This window comes from Macaca mulatta, chromosome 14, assembly GCF_049350105.2.
Source record: "Macaca mulatta isolate MMU2019108-1 chromosome 14, T2T-MMU8v2.0, whole genome shotgun sequence".
Classification (NCBI taxonomy): Eukaryota; Metazoa; Chordata; class Mammalia; order Primates; family Cercopithecidae; genus Macaca; species Macaca mulatta.
The window spans coordinates 8,687,352-8,715,304 of record NC_133419.1 but is presented as its reverse complement, the minus strand read 5'-3'; the positions used below and the strand labels follow the sequence as shown (position 1 = coordinate 8,715,304).

General features: G+C 46.2%; 1 protein-coding gene and 1 long non-coding RNA gene across 11 annotated transcripts in view; both read right to left on the bottom strand.

Annotated features, from left to right (window-relative positions):
* RELA (RELA proto-oncogene, NF-kB subunit) overlaps positions 1-27,953 on the bottom strand; it is a 55,114-nt gene that overhangs the window by 23,416 nt on the left and 3,745 nt on the right. For 6 of the 10 annotated variants that reach the window (XM_077962342.1, XM_077962354.1, XM_077962367.1 and 3 more), the window contains exon 2: positions 23,422-23,593. In XM_077962342.1, the coding sequence (XP_077818468.1) occupies positions 23,422-23,447 (26 nt within the window). In that variant the 5' untranslated portion in view covers positions 23,448-23,593. Of the gene's footprint in view, positions 1-5,579; positions 5,826-7,365; positions 7,517-7,611; positions 7,711-7,894; positions 8,049-13,631; positions 13,709-23,421; positions 23,594-27,953 lie in introns of those variants that run through there. The other 4 variants (XM_077962346.1, XM_077962347.1, XM_077962348.1 and 1 more) reach the window with 4 other exon arrangements.
* Positions 10-4,255, bottom strand: LOC144334129 (uncharacterized). Its single transcript, XR_013403581.1, has 2 exons — positions 3,372-4,255; positions 10-1,411 (listed from the first exon to the last, which is right to left on the bottom strand). It is a non-coding gene; the product is annotated as an uncharacterized LOC144334129 (long non-coding RNA).

Below are 27,953 nucleotides of genomic sequence, written 5' to 3'. Positions count from 1 at the left end.
GGTCTGGTATAAAGAAACTGACTTTTTATTCCAAAGCCTGCTAGGGCAAGAAGTACAGGCTTCCTGCCTTAAGGGGACCACTTTGCCTCCAAAGCAGAAAGCGGGTGCTTTTAAAGTGGGGGGTGCTGGTATGCTGGCATGAAAGGCATGCAGGGGAGGAAGCAAACAAGTGGGGGTTCACATACTCGCTTCAGTGCCTTATCTACCAGGTGGTCAAGCTGGTGGCTGCTGGTGCCTTCGTGGGCAGGACTAGGTTGTAAAAGTGTCCCAGAACTCTCCCAATGAGAGAGATTTTTGTAGTAGGCATACTTTGGGTTGTAGGTGGACTATTGTTGTAATGTAGGTTCTTGAGGCAACCTCCTGGTGGGAGAGAGTTTCATAGCGGGTACACTTTGGTTTGTAAATTGACTGTTATCTGTTGAGGCAGTCCCTGGTGGGATAGAGTTCTGCCCTGGAGCTTCTAAGCACCTAGTTAGATGAACTTGTCCCTAGGGAGTGTGTGGTGAAGTGGAGGTAAAAGCTTATGATTGCATTTCTAAAGGGCTACATAGGAAGTGGGGAATGGGGGAAATGGAGAAAACAGAAAATAAGAGAAAATAATTTAAAAAACATAGTAGTAATTCCTTATCTTTTTCTTTGAAAACTGGGAGTACTTGGTTACAATTCCCCACCGTCAAGTTCTGTTCCATTTCTTTGGGATTTGAATACTATATTCATTCTGGCTACTTCTGGCTGAAAGGGGTTGTAGGTCATTGGGTGTCAAAGAGGAAATGATCTAGTTGAAGTTGGAAATCTTCACAAGTGCCCAGTCTTACAGATGATATTTGTTGGAACATTATGGTGCAAGGTGTGGAAATTCTCTGGGAAACCCTGTCATGCAGTCTCATACAGAGGATACAACAGCAGTAAAATCCACATTGGAGAAGTCTACCTGTTTTTGCAACTAGAGCTAGAGTAGTAAGTAGCTTCCATCACCAAGACGGTCCTGACCCGAGCCAGAATGCCATCCATGGATCTAGCGACCATGTGGGGGCAGACATAGTTTTGACTTGCTGGTGCATATCTTGCAGGGCTGAGACATTTCCCAGATTATCTGGAATGTATACACAGCAGTTAGTCTTAATTAAAAGGCAGGTTCCCCACTGTCCATCGTAACTAGATATGATAACAGGTTGGCTAAATATGGATTTAACAGGTTATTGGAAGAGCTATAAACACTCATGAAGGTGATCATAAGTCCCGTCTAGTTCTTGAGAATGGATCAGTTTGGTTAAATAGTTGCATCCCATCCAGGAGGTGGCATTGCAGATGGGCTAGGCATTTACATGTGATGAAAGCAAACTTATGAAAAAGATTTTTCATAAGAGGCATTTCTGGCCAGGTGCAGTGGCTCATGCCTGTAATCCCAGCACTTTGGGAGGCCGAAGCATGTGGATCACAAGGTCAGGAGTTCGAGACCAGCCTGGCCAATATGGTGAAATCCTGTCTCTACCAAAAATACAAAAATTAGCCAGGTGTGGTGGCAGGCACCTGTAGTTCCAGCTACTTGGGAGGCTGAGGCAGGAGAATCACTTGAACTCGAGAAGCAGAGGTTGCAGTGAGCTGAGATCAAGCCACTGCACTCCAGCCTGGGTGACAGAGTGAGATTTTGTCTCAAAAAAAAAAAAAAAGGCATTTCTATGGAAACAGAAGAAAAAGAAAGGTTAATTTTGGGCAAAATTTATCCAGATGTTAGATTCAAAGCCTCTTTAATCACAGAGGAGGAAGGGGGTAGCCATCTGATGTGTTTTTCTCACCTGTATTACAAGGAATAATGTAATATTAATTTCATTGAGTTCAAATCAGAACAATGGAAGAATAATTTGAAAGCATTAATTTAATAATCTGTAGCCTGGAAAAGTAATCCAAGTTGTGGAAAATTATAAAAACTCAAAAAACAAAAAAAAAAAACCAAAAAACAGACAAGACTAGAATCTAACAACAGGTTTACTATAATTTTTTTTTTTTTGGAGACAGAGTATCGCTCTGTTGCCCAGGCTGGAGTGCAGTGGCACAATCTTGGCTCACTGCAGGCTCTGCTTCCCAGGTTCAAGTGATTCTCGTGCCTCAGCCTTCCGAGTAGCTGGGATTACAAGCATGTGCTACCACACCCACCGAATTTTTTGTATTTTTACTAGGGACTAGGTTTTGCCATGTTGGCCAGGCTGGTCTCGAACTCCTGGCCTCAAGTGATCTGCCTGCCTTAGTCTTCCAAACTGCTGGGATTACAGGTGTGAGCCACTGCTCCCGGCCTATAGTTTTTTTTCCAAAACATAATATTTATCTCTCTAATCCCAATTTTGCTAAAGACAAATCATAGTAGGACAAATTTATTTGCAAAATAAGTTTTAATCTTATTTTGCACAGCATTTTAACTTCAGACCTCTTGTTTGATGGAGAGACACATAGAATGCCCACTCATATTATCAATTAGGCCAGGTTCAAAAGTCCTTCAAAGTATGGAAACAAAATATTGCCTCCTTCCATAAGAGAAAGAATTACTCCCACCCCTTCAACCGGGAGGCTTAGTCTTACTAAAAATGTGGAAAGAAGGAAGCCCTAAGGATCAATTACAACCAAAATGGAAGGGCCCCTGCTGGGTGCGGTGGCTCACACCTGTGTGAGCCGAGATCATGCCACTGCACTCCAGCCTGGGTGACAAGAGTAAAACTCCGTCTAAAAAAAAAAAAAAAAAGGAAGAGCCCCTATCGGGTGTTGCTGAGTATTCCCACTGCTGCTAAACTTCCAGCATTAAACCTGTTTCTTTCTTTCCTTTTTTTTTTTTTTTTTGAGGAGTCTCGCTTTGTCGCTCAGGCTGGAATGCAGTGGTGCGATCTCAGCTCTCTGCAACCGCCGCCTCCTGGGTTCAAGCAATTCTCCTGCCTCAGCCTCCCAAATAGCTGGGATTACAGGCATGTGTCACCACGACTGGCTAATTTTTGTATTTTTAGTAGAGACAGGGTTTCACCATGTCGGCCAGGCTGGTCTCGAACTCCTGACCTTAAATGATTCGGCTGTCTCGGCCTCCCAAAGTGCTGGGATTACAGGCATGAGCCACCATGCCTGACCTAAACTTGTTCCTTATGAGTTGCAGACACAAAAGGACACTATGACCTACATCTGTGAACCTATGCCACCTGTTTAAAAGAATCAACATTCAGCCGGGTGCAGTGGCTCACACCTGTAATCCCAGCACTTTAAGAGGCTAAGGTGGGCAGATCATCTGAGGTAAAGGGTTCAAGACCAGCCTGGCCAACATGGTGAAACCCCATCTCTACTAAAAATACAAAAATTATCTGGGTGTGGTGGCAGGTGCCTGTAATCCCAGCTACTCGGGAAGCTTTGGCAGGAGAATTGCTTGAACCCGGGACGCAGATGTTGCAGTGAGCCGAGATCATGCTACTGCACTCCAGCCTGGGTGACAGAGCGAGACTCCATCCCCCTCCCCCAAAAAATGGAAAAAAAAGAAAAAAGAATCAACACTCAGCCAGAAATGGTAATGTGATGCTGTGGGTGGAAATAGGAGCATTCATTTTTCTCTTCTTCCTGACTGTAATACTTCTTTTCTACTGCTTTTGCCAACTGCCTCCTCCTAGGAAACACCTATTTTGTCTTCATTGGGTGTTAGACACTACTCTAAGGCTTTGATCTCCTAGTTACCCTGATTGACTGTGGCTGGGAACAAAACTCCATAGTAAATATTTCAACAGTTATAGCATCAGGGAATCATCTTCACAGTTTATGGATGTGTCATCAATATCCCCAGGAGAGAGAGTTGTACCTTCTGTACCATCCAGAAAATCTCACTGTCATCTCCCTAGGCTTCCTGACTAACCACAGCAATCCTAAGGTACCCAGAACCCCAACTTGTTAGGTGGACCTCTCCCCCACTTGACAGATTTCACCTGAATCCCCCTACCACTGTTGCCTGGACCTGGGAAGTTGGGTGTCTATATCTCCAGTGCACTCATGATTCTGTCTTTTGCACTCACTGTTGTGTTAATGACATAAAAGCAGAAGTTTCCCTGCAATGCTCTGATCCAACTGTAGTTGCCAAGTTCCCAAGGCCTCAGTGAGATAAATGGGATTCCACTTGTAAGTGAGGAAACCATATATGGTGCCTTCTCTCAGATGAGACCACACAGGGCAAAAGCAACTGCCTACTCTAGGAAGGGGGAGTACTGGCCGGGCGCGGTGGCTCACGCCTGTAATCCCAGCACTTTGGGAGGCTGAGGTGGGCGGATCACGAGGTCAGGAATTTGAGACCATCCTGGCTAACGGTGAAACCCCATCTCTACTAAAATACAAAAAATTAGCCAGGCGTGCTAGTGTGCGCCTGTAATCCCAGCTGCTCAGGAGGCTGAGGCAGGGGAATCGCTTGAACCTGGGAGGCGGAGGTTGCAGTAAGCTGAGATCGTGCCACTACACTCCAGCTTGGCAACATAGCAAGACTCCGTCTCAAAAAATAATAATAATAATTAATAAATAAATAAGAGGGGAGTACTGCCCTTTCCGGAAAACAGAAATTTTTTGGCCACTCCTATCGCAGCAGACGAACATCCCTATAGACCCACTGGGCAGCAAAGGATTAACCTCACACCCCATAGGGCTTCTGTTTGTGACCCAACTGGTTTCATTTTTGTGTGTCAATGACTGGGAAGAAGTCAATCCTGTAACCACTCCTGATTCCCAGGGAGTCATCTGTTCTTTTAGGAGTAGCTTTCCCTTGTATATCAAAAACTTGGAGGAGAGATGAATGTTATGTTGGCGCCCCCTGCCCCTCCAGGGGTCACAGTCTATAGGCCCCCGAGACCTAGGAACACCGGAAATAAATGAGCATAGGATGAATTCTGGTAGGAATCGGGCGGCAATATGACTAGTGGCACCCCGGGGCAGCTTTGCCTACCACGAGTCAACCCTAAAGAACTTGACTCAGGCCGGGCGCGGTGGCTCACGCCTGTAATCCCAGCACTTTGGGAGGCCAAGGCGGGCAGATCACGAGGTCAGGAGATCGAGACCATCCTGACCAACACGGTGGAACCCCGTTTCTACTAAAAATACAAAAAAATTAGCCGGGTATGGTGGTGGGCGCCTATAGTCCCAGCTACTCGTGAGGCTGAGGCAGGAGAATGGCGTGAACCTGGAAGGTGGAGATTGCAGTGAGTGAGATCGCGCCACTGCGCTCCAGCCTGGTGGCACAGTGAGACTCTGTCTCAAAAATAATAATAATAATAATAATTAATTAAAAAAAATTTTGGTAAAGCACTGTCTATGGCAGTTTGGTTTTTAAAAACACCTCTTTTGCCCATTTTTCCTTCAGTTTCAAATTTGTTTCCAGTGTTCACATTCTAGCTAGTCCGCAAACAATGAGTCTTATCTCAGCACAGGCAGCTTAGTAACAGCAGACGTGAAGAAGGCAGAAAAGAAGAGAGAGAAAGCCAAGCTGGCAGGCCTCTGCATAGGAGCTGGGATTCACAAGCGGGGCGCGAGAAAGAAAGGAGAGGAAGAAAAACAGGTAAAGTGACCAAAAAGAAACTCACGAGCCTTCCAGCCACAGTTACTAGACTTTGGCTCAGCCTTTCGGGAGCGCCTCACTTCTCACTCCCTGGACAGGAAGCACAGCAGGTTTATCCAGATGAACTGAGAAGGTCAGGTGCTGTGAGGAGGGGCAGGGAGATGGCCGTCCAGAATACCACTGCCCCCCAACCCCGGGGCTGAGATGAGTGAAGATGTTCCTCTGTTTGGGACCAGGAGGTGTGTGTTCAGGAATGCTACCTGGCACCTGGCTGGAAAAGAAAAGCCAGTTCCCTGTAAGGAGTGTTCCCAGTGTTCCGTCTACGATGGCCTTGTTATTTTATTACCTTTAGAAAGTAAGTCCTGTTCTTGTTACAACAGTCACACTGCTGGGAAGTGGCTAAATAGTAATACTGACAAATAGATGAGGCCGGGCAAGGTGGCTCACGCCTGTAATCCCAGGGCTTTGGGAGGCCGAGGAGGGTGGATCACCTGAGGTCAGGAGTTCGAGACCAGGCTGGCCAGCATGGTGAGTCCCTGTCTCTACTAAAAATACAAAAATGTATTGGTATGGTGGTGCATGCCTGTAATCCCAGCTACTCAGGAGGCTGAGATGGGAGAATTGCTTGAATCTAGGAGGTGGAGGTTGCAGTGAGCCAAGATCGTGCCACTGCATTCCAGCCTGGGTGACAGAGTAAGACTCTGTCTCAAAAAAAAAAAAAAAAATGGTGAGTCTTCTTGGAAAACAAAACAAAACAAACAAAACAAAACAAAAACCCCACCATTCTTGTTTGTCTTCCATCAGGGAGAGTCTCAGTAGCCCATGTGGGCAGCTCTCCTGGATAGTCAGGAGGGTGAAATTGAAGGTAGAGAGTCTAGAAAAGGGCCAGGGCCCACACACAGTCATACATTCACATGTGCAAACAAACAGTGTGCTTCCCAATGAGTCTCCAATTGAGGGGCTGGGTGAGGTCCTGAATCCCCCTCCTCAGATCCAAATGCCTCCATAGGCAGTTTGAGCTGAGCAAAGCTCTTATGGTTCCACATGTACAAACAAATATAAATGCATAAAATGCTCAAATGGTGTCAATAGCAGCCAAATCTTTTTTTTTTTTTTTTTGAGACGGAGTCTCGCTCTGTCACCCAGGCTGGAGTGCAGTGGCCGGATCTCAGCTCACTGCAAGCTCCGCCTCCCGGGTTCACGCCATTCTCCTGCCTCAGCCTCCCGAGTAGCTGGGACTACAGGCGCCCGCCACCTTGCCCGGCTAAGTTTTTTTTGTATTTTTAGTAGAGACGGGGTTTCACTGTGTTACCCAGGATGGTCTCGATCTCCTGACCGCGTGATCCGCCCGTCTCGGCCTCCCAAAGTGCTGGGATTACAGGCTTGAGCCACTGCGCCCGGCCAATAGCAGCCAAATCTTAAGTAGAGCAGGGCCCCCAGTGACACCCCAAAAGAGGTAGAGGGTGGGCCGGGCGCAGTGGCTCATGCCTGTAATCCCAGCACTTTGGGAGGCTGAGGCAGGCAGATCACGAGGTCAGAAGATCGAGACCATCCTGGCTAACACAGTGAAACCCCGTCTCTACTAAAAATATAAAAAATTAGCTGGGCGTGGTGGTGGGCGTCTGTAGTCCCAGCTACTCAGGAGGCTGAGGCAGGAGAATGGCGTGAACCCGGGAGGCGGAGCTTGCAGTGAGCTGAGATCGCATCACTGCACTCCAGCCTGGGCAACAGAGTGAGACCAAGTCTCAGAAAAAAAAAAAAAAAAAAAAGTAGAGGGTGGTCAGGGGTCAGGTGCACTCCAAATAACTCACCCAGTTTCAAAGTTTGCTGTCTTCTTCAGAGGTCACTTGCTTTGTACCAGTGAAACACTGAAGATGGCAGATGTCATGCCGGGAGGTGAAAGGAAGCCTCCTCCAAAACCAAAAGCACTTTTGGCAGCTGCTGGAAAGTTCCATAATGTTCCTGTCAGGGGATCCGCTAGCTATGAGCAGCTGGCACTCACAGGTGACCCCATGCCTCACCCAGGAGCATAACTGGGCTGTCCAGCTCAGACTCACCTAGAGCGGACAGCACTTCCCCATATGGGTCACCAAAATTGTAACTGAAATGCAGGTTCGGTCACTTGCTGCTTGCAGAGTCCAGTTAATGAGTAATGTCTGGTATAAAGAAAGAGACTTTTTATTCCAAAGCTAACTTAGGGGAAGAAGTATAGGCTTCCTGCCTTAAGGGTGCTGCTTTGGCTTTGGAGCAGAAAGTGGGTGCTTTTAATGTGGGGGAGGCTGGCATAGTGGCATGCATGGCACATGGGAGAGGAAGCAAGCAGGTGGGGGATCTGCTTACTCTCTTTGGTGCCTTATCTACTGGGCAGTCAAGTTGGTGACTGCTGGCACCTTTATGGGTTGTAAAAGTGGCCAGAAACTTTCCAGGTGGGAGAGAGTCTTGTAGCGGGCATACTTGAGGTCGTAGATGGACTGTTGTCTCTTGAGGCAACTTCCTGGTGGGAGAGAGTTTCGTAGTGGGCATACTTTGGGTTGCACATTGACTGATATCTCTGAGACAGTCGCTTGGTGGGAGAGAGTTCTGCCCTGGAGCCTCTAAGCACATGGTTAGATGAACTTTCCCTGTGGGGAGTGTCTGGTGAAGGGGAGCTGAAAGGTTATAATTGCATTGGTTAATTAGGAAGTGGGGAATAGGAGAAATGGAGAAAAGAAAATAAGAGAAAAGAAGAAAAAGATAATAGTAACTTACTCTTTTTTTCTAAGAAAAATGGGAATACTTGGTTAAAATCACAACACTTTTTTGGGAGACTGAGGCAGGAAGATAGTTTGAGTCCAGGAGTTTGACACCAGCCTGGGTAACATAGTGAAACCCTATGTCTAAAAAAAAAATTAACTAGGCTTGGTGGCATGCAGCTGTAATCCCAGCTACTCAGGAGGCTGAGGTGGGAGAATCACTTGAGCTTGTGAAGTTGGGGCTCCAATGAGCTGTGATTGTGCCAACACCCCAGCCTGGGTGACAGAGTGAGACCCTATCTCAAAAAATAAAATAACAAAAAAATCCTGAAAGTTTATTGTCGTTATTGATATGCTTACTGTTTCCACAAATGATCCAGTTTAACACAGAGTTTAGGTTAATAAAACAATATAAATATTGTCAGTAGCACAATCTAGATAGCTTTTTTGTTTGTTTGTTTTCGAGACAGAGTCCTGCTCTGTCGCCCAGGCTGGAGTGCAGTGGCCGGATCTCAGCTCACTGCAAGCTTCGCCTCCCGGGTTTACGCCATTCTCCTGCCTCAGCCTCCCAAGTAGCTGGGACTACAGGCGCCCACCACCTCGCCCGGCTAGTTTTTTGTATTTTTTTTTTTTTAGTAGAGACGGGGTTTCACTGCGTTAGCCAGGATGGTCTTGATCTCCTGACCTCGTGATCCGCCCGTCTCGGCCTCCCAAAGTGCTGGGATTACAGGCTTGAGCCACCGCGCCCGGCCTAATTTTTGTATTTTTAATAGAGATGGGGTTTCACCATGTTGGCCAGGCTGGTCTGGACCTCCTAACCTCAAGTGATCTGCCTGCCTCAGCCTCCCAAAGTGCTGGGACTACAGGCATGAGCCACTGTGCCCAGCCCTAGATAGCCTTTTTTGTTGCAGTTGTTTGTTCTAAGAGAGAAGAAACTAGGTCTGAAGTCTTTCTGTGTGCATAAGCGCCTTAGAATCAAGATATCTGTCATTTTGTGTTTAACACAAATGAGAAACGTCGGTACCAGTTATGGATTTAGTATCTGTTTCTGTAGCTCTTTTTTTTTTTTTTTTTTTTGAGACGGAGTCTCGCTCTGTTGCCCAGGCTGGAGTGCAGTGGCGCGATCTCGGCTCACTGCAAGCTCCGCCTCCCGGGTTCACGCCATTCTCCTGCCTCAGCCTCCCGAGTAGCTGGGACTACAGGCGCCCGCCACCGCGCCCGGCTAATTTTTTGTATTTTTAGTAGAGACGGGGTTTCACCGTGGTCTCCATCTCCTGACCTTGTGATCCGCCCGCCTCGGCCTCCCAAAGTGCTGGGATTACAGGCGTGAGCCACCGCGCCCGGCCTATCTCTTTTAAAAACACCACCTTTTGCATCTCTAGATATTGCTCCCCATTACCCATGATTATTTGGAACTATATGAATCCAAATTGTATGAAATTGAGTTCTAGCTACTGGGAAGCCTGAGGTGGGAGGGTCGCTTCAGCCCTGGAGTTCTAGGCCACAGTGCACTATGCCCATCGAGTGTCTGCACTAAGTTCAGCTTCAGTATGGTGACCTTCTGGGAGCAGGACCACCACGTTGCCTGAGAGGGGTGAGCCTGTCCAAGTCGGAAAGGAGTGGATCCAAACTCCTGGGCTGATCAGTAGTGGGATCGTGCCTGTGAACAGTCACAGTACTCCAGCCTGGGCAACATAGCAAGACCCTGTCTCTTAAAAAAAGATTGTATCATACTAGAAAAGTGCACTTTGGGTATCTAAAGGAAGCACTACATGCACCTTTCTGTCTGCCAACCAGTTTGTTTACTTTACATGTGGTCCATCCTGGTTCACTGGGCCCTGGGAACCAGCCCCCTCTGGCCCATCTCCAGCACAGTAACAATAGCCAATGTTTATTGAGTCTAGGCCGTGTGCCAGATGTTGAGCTAAATATGTAATAGGCTATTGTTTGAGGCTGAGTGCAGTGGATGATGCCTGTAATCCCAGCACTTCGGAGGTCGCAGCAGTAGGATTGCTTCAGGTCAGGAGTTTGAGACCAGCTGGGGCAACAAACTGAGACCCTGTTCATACAAAAAGAAACAAACAAAACCAGAAATGAGCAGGGCGTGGTGGTGCACATCTGTGCTCCCAGCTACTCGGGAGACTGCGGCGGGTAGATTGCCTGAGCCCAGGAGCTTGAGGTTGCAGTGAGCCACTGCACTCCAGCTTGGGTTACAGAGCAAGACCCAGACTCAAGGGGAAAAAAAAGGTTATTGTTTGAATCTAATGCTTACAACCAGCCTTTGAGGTGATACCATTAGTATCTTCACATTGTAAATGAGGTAACAGGTTTAGAGACATTGAGTAACATGCCCAAATCACGCAGATTAATGGAGGACCCAGGATTTAAACCTAGATTTGTCTGACTGCCATCTCTCTCTCTCTCTCTTTTTTACATTAAAAAAAAAAAAAATGGAGACAGGGGATGGCTATGTTGCCCAGGCTGATCCTGAACTCCTGAGCTCAAGCGATCCTCCCATGTCAGCCTCCCAGGTAGCTGGGACTACAGGCCTGCACCACCACCCCTGGCTAATTTATGTATTTTTGTAGAGATGGGGGTTTTTACCACGTTGCCCAGGCTGGTCCTGAACTCTGGGCTCAAGCAATCCTCCCGCCTTGGCCTCCCAAAGTGTTGGGATTACAGGTGTGAACCACTGCTCTTGGCTGAGAGCTGCCATCTCAACTGCCATTACCTACCACAATGGGACCCAGAAGCCTGGTTCTGGACACAGTGGCTGCAAGGACCCTCAGGGGCCCTTCAGTTCTGCCTTGAAGCAAATCATTTTTCCACAGGGTCATTCCGGGTCCACCCCTGGCCCCAGCATGGTCAGCTCAGGTGACAGGATGCTCTCAGGAGCTCTGGCTGGTCAAGGCCCTTTCTGATGTAGGGTCAAATCCATCCCCCGTTAGCTTCCGTGGGACAGTCAGCCTTCTGCCCTTGAGGCTGTAGAGAAGATGCGTGGCTCTTCCCACCCCAGGGAATCCCCTCAGATCTTGGCTCGTTCACTCAGCAGACATTTACCGTGTGTCCACAATGTGCCCAGGATAGAGGAGTGGACAAGAAGAAGTCATGAGGCCTGGTGGAGCTGACATCTTAAAGAGGCAGAAAGTAAGTCCCATGTTGGCAGAGACATGCCCTACCCCCTTGATCCAGAGCCTCTCTGGATAATTCCAGCTTTCTAGATCGGAGACCCATTGGAAATGTGGTCCCAGATAAGGTACCCGCGTGAAGAACAGGGCCATGGGGCTGGCTGGGGTGACCCTACATAAGAAGCCTTGGCTGGTCCCAGGGTTTGGAGAGGCCATATGTCCAGGGCAGTCCTAGAGCTTAATCTGGCCAAATTCCAGTAAAAAGGAAAAAATAAAATCCTGCTTCCCCATCACCAAACACTAAATAAGCAGGCAGCAAGACAGGCCCAATCCACTGGCCTCCCCACTCCCTCCTAAACTCCAGAGCTCCCTCCCTAACTGTCTGCTGCCTCCTCCAGCCAGCGCCCATGGACATTTCTGACCAAACTCACATTCTGCCTTCTCCAGCCTGAAATCTGGCTTACCTATTCTCAAGACATCTTCCTCCCCACTCTCAGACTCTCCCCCTATCTCGGGTCTCTTTTATCTCCAAGATCTCTCTCCAGCCCTGCCAGGGTCCAAAATCAAGCATCAGCGCTGCTCCCCGCCAGACTTCCACCCTCCCTCACTCCCCTCAACCCGATTCTGACAGACACCTGAACAGGGGAACACAGTGTGAGATCATATCACAGGTCACAGACACACACAGACACACACACACACACAGACACACACACACACACACACATTTCCTGTTGTCCTGTGACCCTCCCTCTCCAGTCCCTGACTCAGGACACCATACAACAAAAGAACTCACAATACCAGTTTCAGTGTCATAAACGATAGATATGGGCCGGCACAGTGGTTCACGCCTGTAATCTCGGCACTTTGGGAGGCCGAGGCGGGTGGATGGCTTGAGGCCAGGAGTTCCAGACCAACCTAGGTAGCGTGGTCAAACTCTGTCTCTACAAAAAATACAAAGATTGGCCAGGTGCAGTGGCTCTCACCTGTAATCCCAGCACTTTGGGAGGCTGAGGTGGGCGGATCACAAGGTCAGGAGATCGAGACCATCCTGGCTAACACGGTGAAACCCTGTCTCTACTAAAAATACAAAAAAATTAGCTGGGTGTGGTGGCGGGTGCCTGTAGTCTCAGCTACTCAGGAGGCTGAGGGAGGAGAATGGCGTGAACCTGGGAGGCAGAGCTTGTAGTGAGCCGAGATAGTGCCACTACACTCCAGCCTGGGTGACAGAGCAAGACTCCATCTCAAAAAAAAAAAAAGAAAAAAAGAAAAAAAGAAAAAATACAAAGATTAGCCAGGTGTGGTGACTTGTACTTGTGGTCCCAGCTACTTGGGAGGCTGACTGGGGAGGATCACCTGAGCCCCGAAGGTTGAGGCTGCAGTGAGCCATGATCATACCACTGCACTCCAGCCTGAGAGACAGAGTGAGATGCTGTCTAAAAAACAGAACAAAACAAAAACTCCCCCAAACCCAAAAAGGTTTGGAAGAATAAATGCTCTGATATTGAGCCGGTCACCTTACCACTGCCCACCAAGGCAATTGTGAAAGCATGAGGAGAGGGGAAGAGAGGAACACCAGAGGCTGTAGAAAGGAGCAGAGGAGTTGGGATGTCCCCAGGAAGAGCCCATGTCCCAGCCCCCACCACCCCCCACCACCCCCCACCCTGGCTGAGGAGTGAAAATGAAAAGAGACCCCCAGAGGCCAGGCACAGTGGCTCAGACCTGTAATCCCAGCACTTTGGGAGACTAAGGCGGGTGGATCACGAGGTTAGGAGATTGAGACCATCCTGGCTAACATGGTGAAACCCTGTCTCCACTAAAAATACAAAAAAATTAGCCGGGTGTGGTGGCGGGCGCCTGTAGTCCCAGCTACTCAGGAGGCTAAGGCAGGAGAATGGCGTGAACCCAGGAGGCGGAGCTTTCAGTAAGCCGAGATCGTGCCACTGCACTCCAGCCTGGGTGACAGAGCAAGACTTCGTCTCAAAAAAAGAAAAAGAAAAAACATACAGAACATTTTTGGTCAGGCACAGTGGCTCACGCCTGTAATCCCAATACTTCAGGAGGCTGAGACTGAAGGATCTCTTGAACCCAGGAGTTTGCGACTAGCCTGGTCAACATAGTGAGACCTCGTCTCTACTAAAAATACAAATATTAGTCGGGTGTGGTGGCACACGCCTGTAGTCTCAGCTACTCAGGAGGCGGAGGTGGGAGGATCACCTGAGCCTAGGAGGTCGAGGCTGCAGTGAGCTGTGGTAGCGCCATTGCACTTCAGCCTGGGCTTTGGAGTGAAGACCCTGTCTCAAACAAAAAAGAAGAAGAAGAAAGAAGAAGAAGAAAAATATTTAGAACATTTAAATCACACCTAAAACTACCCCTTGTGCTCCTTCCCAATCAAGCCCCATGCCCACCCTATAATCCAGACAACCACTGATTTATTTTTCCTTCCTTCTTTCCTTCCTGTCTTCCTGCCTTTTCTTTTCTGTTCTCTTTCTTCTTTCTCTCCTTCTCTTTTTCTTTCTCTCTTTCCTTCCTTCCTTTCTTTTTTCTCTTTCTTTTCTTTCTTCTTTCTCTTTCCCCTCCCTCCTTTCCTTTCTTCCTTCCTTCCTCCTTTCCTCCCTCCTTCCTCCTTGTCTTTCCTTTCTTCCTTTCACTCTCTCTCTCCTTCCTTCTTTCTTTCTTTTTTGCTCTTCATCAGCCTCTACATTGACCTATGATCTGCTTTCTGATACTATGAATTTGTTTTTCCTAGAATTTCATAAAAATAAATCACACAATATGTATTATTTTGTGTCTGACTTTGTGTATCATCTATTGAGAAGTTTGTATTCAAAAAATTTTTTGGTTTGTTTTTTGATTGAGTTTTTAGAGCTCTTTATGTAATAATTCTAGATAAAAGTCTTTTGACTTTGCAATATGTGTATTGCAAATAGTTTCTTCCAGTCTGTGGCTTGCCTTTTCATTATACTAATGATGTCTTTCTGTAAGTAGATTTTTATTTATTTTGTAAATGTTTTTCTTTTTCTTTCTTCCTTTTTTTTTAGGCTAGAGTGCAGTGGTGTGATCTCGGCTCACTGCAACCTTTGCCTACTTGGTTCAAGCGATCCTCCCACCTCAGCCTCCCAAGTGGGATTACACTGCCTGCCACCATGCTCGGCTAAGTTTTTGTTTGTTTGGTTTTTGTAGGGTCTTAACCAAATGACCCTGAAACAGAGTGGGACTTTTTTTTTTTTTAGTTATTTAAAAAATCTTGACGGGCTTAATGGTATAGTTTTTTCTTTTTTTTTTTTTTTTTCCCACAGCACAGTAAGTGGATAACAATATTTGCAAGTCATGCCAAGTTAAAGAATATGGTCAATTTAATACAATTTTCTTTTGTTTGTTTGTTTGTTTATTTTATTTATTTATTTTTTTGAGACGGAGTCTCGCTCTGTCGCCCAGGCTGGAGTGCAGTGGCCGGATCTCAGCTCACTGCAAGCTCCGCCTCCCGGGTTCACGCCATTCTCCTGCCTCAGCCTCCCGAGTAGCTGGGACTACAGGCGCCCGCCACCTTGCCCGGCTAGATTTTTGTATTTTTTAGTAGAGACGGGATTTCACCGTGTTAGCCAGGATGGTCTCGATCTCCTGACCCCCTGATTCGCCTGTCTCGGCCTCCCAAAGTGCTGGGATTACAGGCTTGAGCCACCGTGCCCGGCCAATACAATTTTCTAGAAACTTTCTTGGATCCTTCAAAAACTGGCCAATGCTTTTCTTGCATAAAGCCAAATCTGACTTAGAAAATGGCACATGTAATTTTTTTTTTTTTTTTTTTTTTGAGATGGAGTTTCACTCTCGTTGCCCAGGCTGGAGTACAATGGTGGGATCTCAGCTCACTGAAACATTTGCCTCCCAGGTTCAAGCAATTCTCCTACCTCAGCCTCCCAAATAGCTGGGATTATAGGCGCGCGCCACCACGCCTGGCTAATTTTTTGTATTTTTAGTAGAGACGGGGTTTCACCATGTTGGTCAGGCTGGTCTCGAACTCCTGACCTCAGGTAATCCACACGCCTCTGCCTCCCAAAGTGCTGGGATTACAGGCGTGAGCCACCGCGCCCGGCCATGGCACATGTACTCTTTAATCTTCTCCCATTTCTGTCAGGTAGCTCCTGCAATGGACACAGGTTTAACTTTAGGGTTGGATGGGGCCCCATTGCTGGTGGTACTGGTTGGGCTTAACTTCTCAGACAGCAGGAGGTAGGGGGTAGGGCTAGTTGGATAAGAGGGAATGGTGTCTAATGACCCTGGGGTGGAATCCTGCATTACAGAACTGGCTGGATTCCCCTTATAACTGGGGGCCTAAGAAGTCTCCAGGGAGGGTGTAGGCCCTCTAAGGGGAGCAGCTAGGAGGGGATCCCTTAAGCACAGCTTCTGGTGCCTGGAAGTGACATGAGCCAGTAAAGGGCTATAAACCCTGTATATAAAGGGCCTTCTCCAATTTTTCTTATTCTTTTTTTTACAGAATAACTCTAATTGTAAAATAGCATTATAGTGAATCATATTTAAGCCAAATTTCTTCTTTTTAAAAATTTGTATTGGACCCAAATGGTGCTGCAATAGAAAGTGAGGGGTTTTTGTTTTGTTTTGTTTTCCTTTAAGCAGAATTTGAATTTGCACTGATAGCCCAAAGACACCCTAGTGGTGAGTCCTCTGAAATACTTGTTATTGTCCCCATGACTAGAAGGATTGACACTGGACGCAGAAGTTTTTCTAAGTCTAGCGAAAACTGGGCTCTTGCTATTTTTCGCTTTTAGATTTTTACCTCTTGCAGAGAAGGCGTAAGTATAGGTAGCAAGGCATTGTGAAAGTGGATTATAAGCATTTGCCAGTGAATGAAATATGACTAAAGACATATTTTTATTAAACGAAATGTAGAAGGAAAAGTGTAAATAAACCAAAAGAAAATGTTGTTACAGGCCAGGCACGGTGGCTCATGCCTGTAATCCCAGAACTTTGGGAGGCCGAAATGGGCGAATCACAAGTCAGGAGTTCGAGACCAGCCTGGCCAACATGGAAAATCCATCTTTACTAAAAATACAAAGATTAGCTGGGTGTGGTGGTGTGTGCTGGTAGTCCCAGCTACTCAGGAGACTGAGGCAGGAGAATCGCTTGAACCCAGGAGGTGGAGGTTGCAGTGAGCTGAGATTGCACCATTGCCCTCTAGCCTGGGCAACAGAGCGAGACTCCATCTCACCAAAAAAAAAAAAAAAAAAAAAAAAAAAAGATGTTGTTACAGAAATGATAACTTTAGGGCGGAAAACAAGAAAACGCAAGGCCAAGACTCCCCTGGGGTGGGCACCCAAGCCACAGTCCTAGAAAGAATGCTAATGCCGACATCCCCTGAGCACCTGGAGGGCGGCCAACAATACCAAATGCCTAAAACCCCAGAGTATCTGAGAACTGGCCAACGAGAGTCCTCACACCAAAGGTGGAAAACCCTGGACCATATCGGTGGTGGCCAACAGTGAACCCCAAAGACCAAGTCGGGGGCATAGAACAACTTTTTCCAGGGTCAATACGACAGGGACCTCTCACGAGCAAGTGTCCTGCGTTAAACAATTGCCCAAATATAGTTAGCAGGGATTTAAAGCAAAAACTACAAAAGAAATATATATTTCAGAGTGGAAAATAAAATGAAATAAAATGGCCAACAGAAAAATTAAATGGCATGAGAGGAGAAGGGACCAAGAGAAGGGGCAACAAGGATGCAATTGGTCAGGCATGCTTCGAGGGACTTTGAATTGACTATTTAGCTGACAGTCTTATTTCCTGGCTTACCTGATATGGAAGGGAGGAGGCAAAGGGACAGTCACCTGTCCACAGGAGCCAAAATGGTGCTGATCAGTCTCTAACTGGGGCCCAGTGAAGATCTTCTCCCCAGATTTCCCCAGCTTGGGCAAGCTTGGCTGCCAAAGGGGGATCAACAGGTGTACCAACAGCATGCCAGCTGCAGTAGTGAGTCCCACACAAGGCAGTTCTGCTATGGCTGCTTGCCCATCTGCTTGGCTCCATTGGCTGCCACGAAAGACAGTGGCTCTTATTTATTTATTTATTTATTTATTTATTTTGAGATGGAGTCTCATTCTGTTGCCCAGGTTAGAGCGCAGTGGCGCAATCTCGGCTCACTGCAACCTCCACCTCCTGGGTTCAAGCGATTCTCCTGCCTCAACCTCCTGAGTAGCTGGGATTATAGGTGTGCACCACCATGTCAGGATAATTTTTGTGTTTTTAGTAAAGATGGGGTTTCACTATGTTGGCCAGGTTGGTGTCAAACTCCTGACCTCAGGTGATCCACTGGCCTCAGCCTCCCAAAGTGCTGGGATTACAGGAGTGAGCCACTGCACCTGGCCAAGACAGTGGCTCTTAAAATGAACCTTTGGGCTAGTGCTACACCTCTGCAGTATTAGAAGCTCTGCAGCTTCGATTGCTTGTAGCACTGATCACCTGCTGTCTCTTGCTGATCACCATCTTGACCTCTCTTGCCACCTCTCCCCAACTGCTACCTCCTGCCATCTCTCTGTTGTCTGTCTTGCCAATTGCTCTCACCACTTCTAATTGCCATCTATTGCTGTCTTTCTGTCCTGTCTCACCATCCTGCCAATTGCTGACCACCAATTGCCAATTTTCTCCTCTCTACTGTCTTGCTGCCTGTCTGCTAATTGCCAATCACTGCCATCTCTGCTGTCTTTGTGGTCTTCATGGTCACCAGGTGATGCAGAACAGGTGAGCCCCTAAATTGGGGCTTAGCTGGGAGGGTTCTAGGGTTCACACAAGAAGGAATTCAAGAGCAAGACAGTGGTAGAGAGCAGTTTTTAATTGAATGGCACTGCTCTTTGTGGAGCAGGGATAACTCATGGGCAGTGCACCTACAGCAGGCAACCTATGGGCTCTTGGCAACCGTATTTATATTCGCTTATACTCATTTTTAATTATATGCAAATAGAAGGGTGAGTTAATGCAAATTGATGGAGGGGTTATTTAGAACTTTTTAGGAAAGGGTGGTGACTTCTGGGTCATTGGTGTGGAAAGGCGTGGTAACTTCTGGGTCATTGCCATGACATTTGTAAACTGTCATGACGCTGGTGGGAGCGTCTTATGCGAAGGAGCAATGAGGGCAGCTAGGGATTGCTTTTGTCACCATCTGCTGGTTCTTTCCAAACAAGTCCTACTGGTCTCCTCTCTTAATTCTCTGATTTCATGTGTATGGGATGTCTTTCCATTTGTTTGTGTCCTCTTCAATTTCTTTCATCAGTGTTCTGCAGTTTTGATTAGATTTATTCCTAGATTTTTTTTTTTCCCAGCAAGATAAATGAGCTTCTTCATTTCTTTCTGAGCTAGCTCATTTTTGGTGTGTAGAAATGCTAATGATTTTTGTATGTTGATTTTGTATCCTGCAACTTTACTGAATTCATTATTAATTCTAGGAGTTTTTTGGTAGAGTTTTTAGATTTTCCTAAATATATGATCACATCATCAGCAAGGAGGGAGTTTGACTTTTTCAATCTGGATGCCTCTCATTTCTTTTTCTTGCCTGATTGCTCTGGCTAGGATTTCCATCACTGTATTGAACAGGGGTGATGAGAGTGGGTATTCTTGTCTTATTCCAGATCTTAGAGAAAAGACTTTCAGCTTTTCCCCATTTAGTGTGATGTCAGCTGAGGGTTTGTCATATCAAATTGTTATGAAGTAAATTCCTTCTATTCCTAGTTTGTTTGGAGGTTTTATCATGAAAGGATATGGAATTTTATTAAATGCAATTTAGTAATTGTTTCAATTGAGATAATCATATGGTTTTTGTCTGTGTCTCCTGGGCTCAAGTGATCCTCTTGCATCAGCCTCTTGAATAGCTAGAACTACAGGCATATGGCACCACACACAGCTAATATTTTACTTTATTTTCATAGAGATGGAGTCTTGCTACATTGTCCAGGCCATTCTCAAATTCCTGCCTCAAGTTATCCTCCTGTCTCAGCCTCCCAAACTGCTGGGATTACAGTTGTGAGCCATGGAATTTCTGTATACCATTTAGAATCAGCTTGTCAATTTCTATCAATCCAGTCTGCTGAGATTTCGATTGCTATTCTTGTTTGAATCTATAAAATTGAATCTCATTCTCAAAATGAGAAAGGCTTCTTGGAAGCTGCATTTTTTTTTTTTTTTTTTTAAAGATGGAGTCTCGCTCTGTCACCCAGGCTGGAGTGCAGTGGTACAATCTCCGTTCACTGCAAGCTCCGCCTCCTGGGTTCACGCCATTCTCCTGCTCAGCCTCCCGAGTGGCTGGGACTACAGGCGCCCGCCACCACACCCAGCTAATTTTTTGTATTGTTAGTAGAGACAGGGTTTCACCATGTTAGCCAGGATGGTCTCAATCTCCTGACCTCGTGATCCGCCTGCCTCGGCCTCCCAAAGTGCTGGGATTATAGGTGTGAGCCACCGCACCCGGCCAGCAGTACATATTTTAATCAAATGTCTAGAATATGTCATTATTAACTGTTGCCATGGAGCAATGTGATATAATCTGAATAACTGTTAAAATTAAACTCTTAATTCCAAAAAATGAAAGATAAGCTTTGGTGTGAATGTGAAGAAATTGGAGCCCTAGTGCCTTGTTGGTGGGCATGCAAAAAGGTACAGCCACTGTGGAAAACAGCCTGGCAATTCTTCAAAAATTTAAACACAGAACTATCCTGTGATCAAGCAATTCCAATTCTAGGTATATATCCAAAAGAACTGGGCCGGGAGCAGTGGCTCACGCCTGTAATCCCAGCACTTTGGGAGGCCGAGGTTGTGGATCATGAGGTCAGGAGTTCAAGACCAGCCTGACCAACATGGTGAAACCCTGTCTCTAGTAAAAATACAAAAATTAGCCCAGCGTGGTGGCGCACACCTGTAATCCCAGCTCCTCAGGAGGCTGAGGCAGGAGAATCACTTGAACCTGGGAGACAGAGGTTGCAGTGAGCCGAGATCGTGCCATTGCACTCCAGCCTGGGCCACAGAGTGAGACTCCATCTCAAAAAACAAAACAAACAAACAAACAAAAAACAAAACAGCAAAATCTGAAGTCAAGGACTTCAACAGATATTTGTACACCAGCGTTGAGAGCAACATTATTTACAATAGTCAAAATGTGGAAACAATTCAAATGTCTATCCACAGATGAAGGGAGAAACAAGATGCAGTATACACATATGATGGAATATTCTGTGGCAATCTGAAGGAACGGAATTTTGGCATACGCTACAGCATGGATCAACCCGCGTCACATTATGCCAAGTGACACAAGCCAGACACAGAGGGACACATATTGTGTGATTTTACTTATTTGAAGTACCTAGAATAGGCAAATTCATAAAAACAAAAAGTAGAATAGAGATTGCCAGGGGCTGAGGTGAGGGGAATGCGAAGTTTTGCATAATGGACACAGAATTTATGTTGGGGACAATGAAAAAATTCCAGAGATGGAAAATGATGATAGTTGCATGACATTGTAGATGTACTGAATGGCGGTGAATTGCACACTTAAAATCAGTCAGATAGGCCAGGTGCAGTGGCTCTTGCCTGTCTGAAAGGAATTTCTCCTTTCACTTCTGTCAGTTTTTGCTTCATGCATTTTGAATTATTGAATGCATACTGTTATGACTTTGATGTTTTCTTAATGAAGTAACTCCTTTATAATGATAAAATATCTCTTTTAATTCTCAGTAGTATTCCTTGTTTCTCATATGGCGCTCACCCAAGTCAAATGACTGATGTATCTCCAGGTCATCCCATCCTTGCCCTCCAGCTCTACCTTGGATGGGAGTCTACATCTCAAAAGTTCCTGAGATTATGTTCCCTACCCTCCTAGGCATGACGGACCTCAAATCAGAGATTAAGTTGAGTTATGGAGAAAATAAAGAAATAAAATAAAGAAAGTAAAGGTTCTCTTCTTTGTTGTCACTACTGGCTGGAGGCTGGGTGCTCTTAAATGTCACAGACAAGTGCCACTCTGTTCCTCCCATGCTCCCTGCATGCCAGCTTGTCCCATGGTGTCCCTTTGTTTCTTTTCTTTCCTTTTTTCTTTTCTTTTTTTTTTTTTTTTGAGGCAAGGTCTCACTCTGTCACCCAAGCTGGAGTACAGTGGCACGATCTCGGCTCATTGCAACCTCCGCCTCCCAGGTTCAAGTGATTGTCCTGCCTCAGCCTCCTGAGTAGCTGTTACTATAGACGTGCGCCATCACGCTCAGTTATTTTTGTATTTTTAGTAGAGATGGGGTTTCACCATGTTGCCCAGGCTGGTCTTGAACTCCTGACCTCAAGTAATCCGCCTGCCTCAGCCTCCCAAAGTGCTGGGATTATAGGTGTGAGCCACCACGCCCAGCCACATGTGGCATTTTAATTTGGCAGGAAAGGGTGGAATTATGTAATGAGAGGCGCTGCAGTCAGCTCACTCCCCATCTGGAAGAAAATGCACCTGGGCCTGTCTCTTACACTAGCCCACAAAACAAATTCCAGAAAAGAAAAAGATTTATTAAATGAAAAAAAAAAAAAAAACCCATAATATGAATCTTGTAAGAAAATGTAAAATATGAGAAGACCTTCTCAATCAAGACTGGAAACCCAGAAGTTAGGAAATGTGACTGTTTAAATGTATGCGTGCCAAAAGAGGCTGGAGACAAAGTACAGGGATAAAGGAGAAACTCAGAAAAAATGTTTGCACAGCTGAAGACAATAGCAGCTTAATACCACCCCATAAAAGGGGTTTTTGCAAATCAAGAAGTGGACAACACAACAGAAAAGCGGGCTAAACATATAGAGGAGCAATTCACAGAAGAAAAATTCCAGTGGCCAACAAACAAAAGAAAAGGTGCTGCTTAATCAGGCTAAACAGTCGGGAAATGCAAAGTAAAGTTATACTACTACACCCATCAGTTTGGCAATAATTAAAAAGGCTTTGGGGCCAGGCATGGTGGCTCATGCCTGCAATATCAGCACTTTGGGAGGCCGAAGCAGGAGCGTTGCTCAAGCCAGGAGTTGGGGTACATATTATCAGGACCTCTTGAGACTGCACCTCAGGACAAAAAAAAATTATATATATATATATGAGATATGGTTATATATGATATATATACTATATCTATCTATCTACATATCATATATATAAAATATGGTTAGGCTTTGTATTCCCACATGAATCTCATCTTGAATTGTAATTGCCAGGTGGAGGTAACTGAATCATCGGGGCAGCTTCCCCCATGCTGTTCTCATGATAGTTCTCACTCCCATGAGTGAGTTCTCATGAGATCGGATGATTTTATAAGGGGCTCTTCCCCCTTTGCTCGGCACTTCTCCTTCCTTCTGCCTTGTGAAGAAGATGCCTTGCTTCCCCTTCACCTTCTGCCTTGATTGTAAGTTTCCTGAGGCCTCCCCAGCCATCCTGAACTGTGAGTCAATTAAACCTCTTTCCTTTATAAATTACCCAGTCTCAGGCAGTTCTTTATAGCAGTATGGAAACTAATACTATATATATATTATATATAAGTTTTATATATAATATACATATATATGTAATATTTAACATCTATTAACGATGGGGATATGAGGAGATGGAAATTTTCATGCTTTTTTGTGGATAAGAGATATTAATTTTTTTTTTTTGAGACGGAGTCTTGCTCTGTCTCCCAGGCTGGAGTGCAGTGGCGCGATCTTGGCTCACTGCAAGCTCTGCCTCCCGGGTTCACGCCATTCTCCTGCCTCCGCCTCCTGAGTACCTGGGACTACAGGCGCCCGCCACCACACCTAATTTTTTTTGTATTTTTTTAGTAGAGACAGAGTTTCCCCATGTTAGCCAGGATGGTCTCGATCCCTTGACCTCGTGATCCACCTGCCTCAGCCTCCCAAAGTGCTGGGATTACAGGCATGAGCTACCGCGCCCGGCCAAAGATGTTAATTTTTAAAAACTTAGCTAATATCTAGTAAAATAGAACATTCTTACATTTTCAGCCCAGCAATCTCATTCATGGCTTAGATGCCTCTTCCTCCAGGAAGCCTCCGGACCTCACAGTCCCAGCTGCTTGTGGGTTGTAAAGTGAATATCCAGCAACACGTCTGTTTCCCCTGTTCATGGGGCTGTGTCATCATCCAATTGCACCAGCACCGTCCAGTGCCTGCGCAGAGGAGACTCTTAGTGAACATCTGCTGGACGAATGGATCTGACCTCATGTCACCCTGCGAATGGCATAGGTGCTCTGCCAATTTGACAGGTGAACCATGAAGGCACAGCTCTCTGGTGACTTAACCAAACAATGGAGCTGAGACACCATTCCAACACAGACACTACTTTCCTTCCAACCCAGTGTTCAACCCACTGCCAGGCCTGCTCCAGGTGAGTGACCAGAGCCAGCAGAGACCCGGAAGGACAGACCTCACCTCAGCAAAGAATTGGGGGAGCTGTCTGAGTGGCCGAAACAGTGACTGGCAGGCAGGAAACAGCCTGTAGGTGCTGTGGGGTGTTTTGTTTTGTTTTGGAGACAAAGTCTCACTCTATTGCCCAAGCTGGAATGCAGTGGCACAATCTCAGCTCACTCAAACCTCCACCTCCCGAATTCAAGCGATTCTCATGCCTCAGCCTCCTGAGTAGCTGGGACTACAGACCTTTTCCCCAACACCTGGCTAATTTTTTTGTATTTTTAATAGAGACGGAGTTTCACCATGTTGACCAGGCTGGTCTTGAACTCCTGGCCTCAAGTGATCCACCTGTCTTGGCCTCCCAAAGTGCTGGGATTACAGGCGTGAGCCACCGCGCCAGGCCATGTAAGTGCTGTATTTCATCCTAAATATGAATGTGGGGTTTATCATTCTAGTTTACAAGAGCAGACTTTTGTTGTGATCAAGTCCTCTTAACCACAAATAGAGTGCTTAAGTATTTTCAAATATCCTTCTTATGCCCATTGTTGCAAAAATGCAACATGTCTGATTGAGCATTATTGGTTCTTGCTCCATCTGTCCTAATAAGCACACTTTCACACGTCAAGTGGTCTTCTGAGGCATAAGGAAAATTTGACTTGTGCTCTGCCGAGGACCATCCTGAAGATAGAGGGCTCATGTAGGCTTTTCAGAATTTTAATTTCACCCAAAATATACTTCATTGTTTAAAAATATTTTAGTGACTCTATACATAATACCTTTGACCATATGTGGAGAACCAAGGAACATAATGATGCTGGTTGGTTGCTCCTAAGTTCAGTGGACAAAATGATTAAAGAAAATGATGGGTAGGGCACGTTGACTCACAGCTGTAATCCCAGCACTTTGGGAGGCCAAGGCAGTGGATCACAAGGCCAGGAGATCCAGACCATCCTGACTAACACAGTGAAACCCCATCTCTACTAAAAATACAAAAAATTGTCCAGGCGTGGTGGCAGGCGCCTGTAGTCCCAGCTACTCGGGAGGCTGAGGCAGGAGAATGGTGTGAACCTGGAAGGCGGAGTTTGCTGTGAGCCGAGATTGCGCCACTGCACTCCAGCCTGGGCAACAGAGTGAGACTCTGCTTAAAAAAAAAAAGAAAGAAAATTATGAACTCAGGGATTTTATCTGCCTGCTTCAAAGGCAGATACTGAGCCTCAAATCTGCTAAGATTGCCCTGAGTGAGAGTCTTATCTCCTGTAGAGAAAGAGCTGAAATTGTGGAAAAACAGACACAAGCTCTTATCATGCAAGTGGCTGACCTGCAACGAAAGAGGCATGCACGGCCTCACCAGGTGTCTACTGTTAAGGTGAGGGCATTGATTGGAAAAGAATGGGATCCTGTGACTTGGAATGGGGATGTGTGGGAGGACCCTGCTGCAGCTGGGGGCACTGAGCTTGTAAACTCTGATGAATCTTTTTTTCCAGAAGACACAACTTGCCCATCCCCAGTAGCAGCAACATCCTCTCCCCAACCCATGCTATCATTAGCCTTTCCATCTTTGTCTGAGAAGATAAAACCTGTTCTGCCTGAGGCAGTTGCCAGGCAAGATAATGTTGATTCTCCTCAGGAGCCACCCCCAACACCTGTTTGCTTTAGACCTATGACTAGACTCCAGTCCCAGCAGGCCCCTAGAGGTGAGGTTGAGAGTGAGCTATACTCAAAAAGAACTGTTTGAGTTCTCTAATTTATATAAACAGAAATCTGGAGAACAGGCATACAAATGGATATTAAGGGTATGGGATAATGGTGGAAGAAACATAGAGTTGGATCAGGCTGAATTTATTAATTTGGGCCCACTAAGGAGGGACTCTGCAATTAATGTTGCAGCTCTGGGAGTTAAAAAAGTTTCTAATTGTTTATTTGCTTGGTTAGCTAAATATGAATTAAAAGATGGCCCATTGTGAGCAAGCTGGAAATGCCTGATCTCTCTTTGTTTAATGTAGAGGAAGGTATCCAAACGCTTAGGGAGATTGCGATGGTGGAGTGGATTAGTCAAATTAGACCTACTCATCCCAGCTGTGAGGGTCCAGAAACTATATCCTTAACCTATGCCTTATAAAATAGATTTGTGAGGACAGCTCCTGCATCTTTGAAGAGCCCTGTAATTGTTCTTCTCTGTATGTCAGATCTAATGGCAGGAACCACAGTCATTCAACTACAAAATTTAAATACAATGGGAGTAATTGGGTCTTGAGGTGGCAGGGGCAAGTGGAGGCATTCAACGGTCAAAGGCAAGGTGGGAGTAGCTACTGTAATGGACAGCAGAGGCAAAGTGGCAATCAGAATAGTCTGACTCGTGTAGAGCTCTGGCATTGGCTAATTAATCATAGCGTTCCTAGAAGTGAAACTGATAGGAAGCCTACTTCATTCCTACTTAATTTATACAAGCAGAAAACTTCTAGGTCAAATGGACAAAAGACTAATTTGAAATACAAAAATAGAGAATCAGGGCTCTTCAATCAATTTCCAGACTTGAGCCAGTTTACAGACCAAAACTCCTTGAATGAAGGGGAAACCGGGTCCCCTTCAGGAAGGACCCCACTAGATTATTGACAATTTATGCACTGAATTGCTCACCCATCCTTCCCCAAGCACACATCTGGCTTTTTACCAGGGTAACTGTTCACTGGGAAAAGGGAAATGATCAGACATTTCAGGGACTATTGGACACTGGCTCTGAGCTGACACTGATTCCAGGGGACTATAAACGTCATTTTGGTCTTCCAGTTAAAGTAGGGGCTTATGGAGGTCAGGTAATTAATGGAGTTTTTGCTCAGGTCTGACTTCCAGTGGTTCCGGTGGGTCCCTAGACTCATTCTGTGGTCATTTCTCCGGTGCTAGAATGCATAATTGGCGTAGACATACTTAGCAGCTGACAGAACCCCCACATTGGCTCCCTGACTGGTAGGGTGAGGGCTATTATTCTGGGAAAGGCCAAATGGAAGCCATTTGAGCGGTCTCTACCTAGACAAATAATAAATCAGAAACAATATCGCATCCCTGGAGGGACTGCAGAGATTAATGCCACCATCAAGGACTTGAAAGACGCAGGGGTGGTGATTCCCACCACATCCCCGTTCAACTCTCCCATTTGGCCTGTGCAGAAGACAGATGGTTCTGCACGATATGCAGGCACCACCCAAAAGTGGACAGCTGCAGCGCTACAGCCCGTTCCTAGGACATCCCTGAAGGACAGCGGTGAAGGGAAATCTTCCCAGTGGGCAGAACTTTGAGCAGTGCACCTAGTTGTGAACTTCAAATGGAAGGAGAAATGGCCAGATGTGGGATTATATACTGATTCATGGGCTGTAGCCAATGGTTTGGCTGGATGGTCAGAGACTTGGAAGAAGCATAATTGGAAAATTGGTGACAAAGAAATATGTGGAAGAAGTATGTGGATGGACCTCTCTGAGTGGTCAAAAACTGTGAAACTATTTGTAACCCATGTGAGTGCTCACCAATGGGTGACCTCAGCAGAGAAGGATTTTAATAATCAAGTAGATAGGATGACCTGTTCTGTGGACACCACTCAACCTTTTTTCCCAACCACCCCTGTCATCGCCCAATGGGCCCATGAACAAAGTGGCCATGGTGGCAGGGATGGAGGCTACACATGGGCTCAGCAACCTGGACTTCCACTCACCAAGGCTGACCTGGCTACGGCCACTGCTGAGTGCCCAATTTGCCGGCAGCAGAGACCAACACTCAGCTCTCAATATGGCACCATTCCTTGGGGTGATCAGCCAGCTACCTGGTGGCAGGTTGATTATATTTGACCTCTTCCATCATGGAAAGGTCAGAGGTTTGTCCTCACTGGAATAGACACTTACTCCGAATATGGGTTTGCCTATCCGGCACACAATGCTTCTGCCAAGACTACCATCTGTGAACTCACAGAATGCACCCTCATGGTATTCCACACAGCATTGTCTGACCAAGGCAACATCCTGAAGCAGCTGGATTGACAGAACGGTGTCAGGCAATCTGCCCGCCTCGGCCTCCCAAAGTGCTGAGTCTGTCTGTCCCAGGCTGGTCCGTCTCTGTCACCCAGGGTGGAGT